The 2,917-nt window shown below is 33.0% G+C and overlaps 1 protein-coding gene across 1 annotated transcript; it reads left to right on the top strand.

The window, feature by feature from the left end:
- Nucleotides 1-380: 380 nt before the first annotated feature.
- On the top strand, nt 381-1,234 carry LOC113375221 (small proline-rich protein 2B-like). Its single transcript, XM_026615166.1, has 3 exons — nt 381-479; nt 617-688; nt 1,067-1,234. The coding sequence occupies exons 1-3, from the start codon at nt 381-383 to the stop codon at nt 1,232-1,234; spliced, it is 339 nt and encodes a 112-aa protein (XP_026470951.1).
- Nucleotides 1,235-2,917: the final 1,683 nt, after the last annotated feature.

Here is a 2,917-nt window from a genome sequence, read left to right as displayed (position 1 = left end):
CACTTTTTATTTTCGGTGAGTATGATTTTTTCGTAATCCATATGCGATTTACTTCATGAAATGTGTTTTTAATTTATGTTTCTTTTATTTCATCTAAAAATAATAAAGTTAAAATTAATTGAATAGTATTTCAAATTGATTTTGTTGTTACTTGTATAAAATATTTTTTATATAATCTACGTTTCTTACAATGCGTACATTATTTTATAATATATTCAGTATTATTAGAAAAACTATCTATATTAATAATTACTCAAAGTTTCAAATGTTGCAAACATAATTCCTTTTCGTAAAAACTCATTTTCGATATTTTGTAATGTTTTCAATGTCATACACCTCCATATATTATTATTGTACAGCAATCCTTGCGGCCAACTGTTATGACAGTTTCGTGCCCTGGACCGCCACCATGCCCGCCGCCGTGCCCACCATGCCCAAGAATGCCTTCATGCGGTGTTCCTCCACCAGCTAGAATACCCGTAAATATTATCATACAAATCATTCAAATATTCATGTAAATTATTATGTAATATCTGAAAGTATCATGAATATTTATCTGAAAGTGATTTAAAAATTTCATCCTTCTATTTGAATTGTAAACAACGACTATTTTCAGGTGTTCCCTCCGCCAGTTCTACCAGCACCTATCTGCCCACCACCAATTTGCCCTCCACCTATTTGTATCAAGGTAAATAAGTTGTAATACGCCTAACTAGTTGAAATAAGTTTACCAATATTAGTTTATTTCAAATTTGTAAAAATTGTCAAGTTAATATATATCGTTTACGAACTAGCTATTTCAAAATTTGCTGAATGAGTAAATTATATGAGTGCACGTGCACACTAGTTTTGAAATCGTTCCGAACATAGTTGTTAAATTGAAATGTATTTATATTGTTATTATTTTTTTAAATATAAACTATATCACTATATAACACCATTCTAAATAAAGTATTTACAAAAGAGGTAATATAAAAATATAAAGAAGTATAATATCTTCTTGATTTGTCAAAAAACAAATAATCATTCAAAGTTAAAGCTATGAGCATGATGCATTTATCCTTAGGTGCAACCACCACCAATTTGCCCGCCGCCAATTTGTATTAAGATTCAGCCACCAGTAGTGTGCCCACCTATCGTTCGACCACCACCGATTTGCCCGCCGCCAGTTTGTGTGACAACGTGCCAACCTCCCGGTATAGTACTGTTTTTAAATAGTAATATAAAATACTAGAAGCATATTCTATCAATATACTTGCAATTTCCATAAGTTTTATTCCAAACAAATATTTCTTAATGTTATCTGCCACCTGCAGCAAGTTAATGTTACATCGTGTCTTTTATCCTCCTAGCATCACAACTAATACTTTATTAATATAATTTATAATTAACCCTCCGTCGGTCGGATATTTTTTCACCTTCGAACGGTCGGAAAGGTCTGGCTGGACCACCATTCATTTTACATGCATTTATATGGGATAAATGAGTTTTTGGTGTCTTATATATATTAACGATTATTGTAGTAAATATTTATAGTTTTGATTTTTTCTTTTTCTTACCGTCTTTTGCATGTGTTAAGCTTGCTTATGATAAAAATATTATATATTATATTATATAAAACAAATCAAGAAATATAAAAAAATCGTTGCTTTTTTTGTCATCAATGTTTTATATCAATGAAAAACCATATTTATTCTTTTTCGGCGCCTTAGAAATGAATGTGAAATTCAAATGAAAACGAAATGAGGTGCATCGCCTTTGAAATGAGCTGTAAAATTCAAAGTGAAAATATAATTTCACTACAGGTTGCAAAAAAAAAAAAAAATCGAACGAAGTACTGGTAAAAAAATTGTTGATATGTGTGCATTACTCATCCGATTTTCAGTGTTTGCGATTACCAATGAGTTTGGTAGGTTTTCAAAGAACTCTCGTCATGAAAATACTAAAATTCATGTTACAACACATAGCAAAGAATATATACAACGCAGTTTGAATAGAAAATACCACGAAAAAAGTCAAAATACTGGTTTACATATATCAACAAGCGATAATTCATACAAAATGTATGGGTGGTCTAGACAGACCTTTCCGACCGTTCGAAGTATAAAAAAGTTAATATCCTTATAATTATCCTTCTGTACATTTTTTCGTCCTGATTTTTTCATTGATCGACAGCTAATGAAATTTTAGGAAAAGTCAAGAAATTTCAAGTCGATAGGATTACTAGAAGTATTTTTTTTAATTGAAGTCGAAAAAAGCCTACCACGCCGACCGACGGAGGGTTAATTATTCAATTCTCAAATGTTTGTCTTTTGAAATTTCCATGCCATAACCGATATATGCTTTCATCGCAGGTTGTTACCCGCCATGTGGTCCTTGCCCGGTCCAGTGCTCGCCATGCGGAGGTCCTTGCGGTCCATGCGTGCCGCTATGCAATACTACGTGCGAACCGTGCCCTCCATGCATGCCCTGCGATCCATGCTGCTCGCCCTGCTATCCCTGCCCCCGCCGAATCCGCCATTCATGCCGTGCCGCCCTGCATGCCGTGCCCGCCGCCGTCGCCGCCACGATGCGTAAATATTACCACCAAATAAAATTTAAACGGTCACACAGTTTTACATATCATAACGTTCAAAATTCATTTGACTTAAGACGTTCGACTGACTTAATATCAATAAACTCATAAGCAACTTGCTAAATATCCCCATTTCAATTAGATATTTTATTTTCTCACAAAACGGAATCTATATGATTTGCAAAAACGCATGAATTGATTTTACGTTCTCGTTAACAGACAAATAATAAGATTTGTTTACATGCATAATATTTTACTTATTCATATTTTTTTTATTATTATAATTTGCATGTTATTTTGTCATATTGTATGTGTTATTGCGTTATCGCTCGTGTTTGTACA

The sequence above is a fragment of the Ctenocephalides felis genome, unplaced genomic scaffold (assembly GCF_003426905.1).
Source record: "Ctenocephalides felis isolate EL2017-DRISC unplaced genomic scaffold, ASM342690v1 CF-g0.4_SCAFFOLD_01886, whole genome shotgun sequence".
NCBI lineage: Eukaryota > Metazoa > Arthropoda > Insecta > Siphonaptera > Pulicidae > Ctenocephalides > Ctenocephalides felis.
Note: the sequence above shows the minus strand (reverse complement) of the source record. Positions and strands in the feature narration are given on the sequence as shown.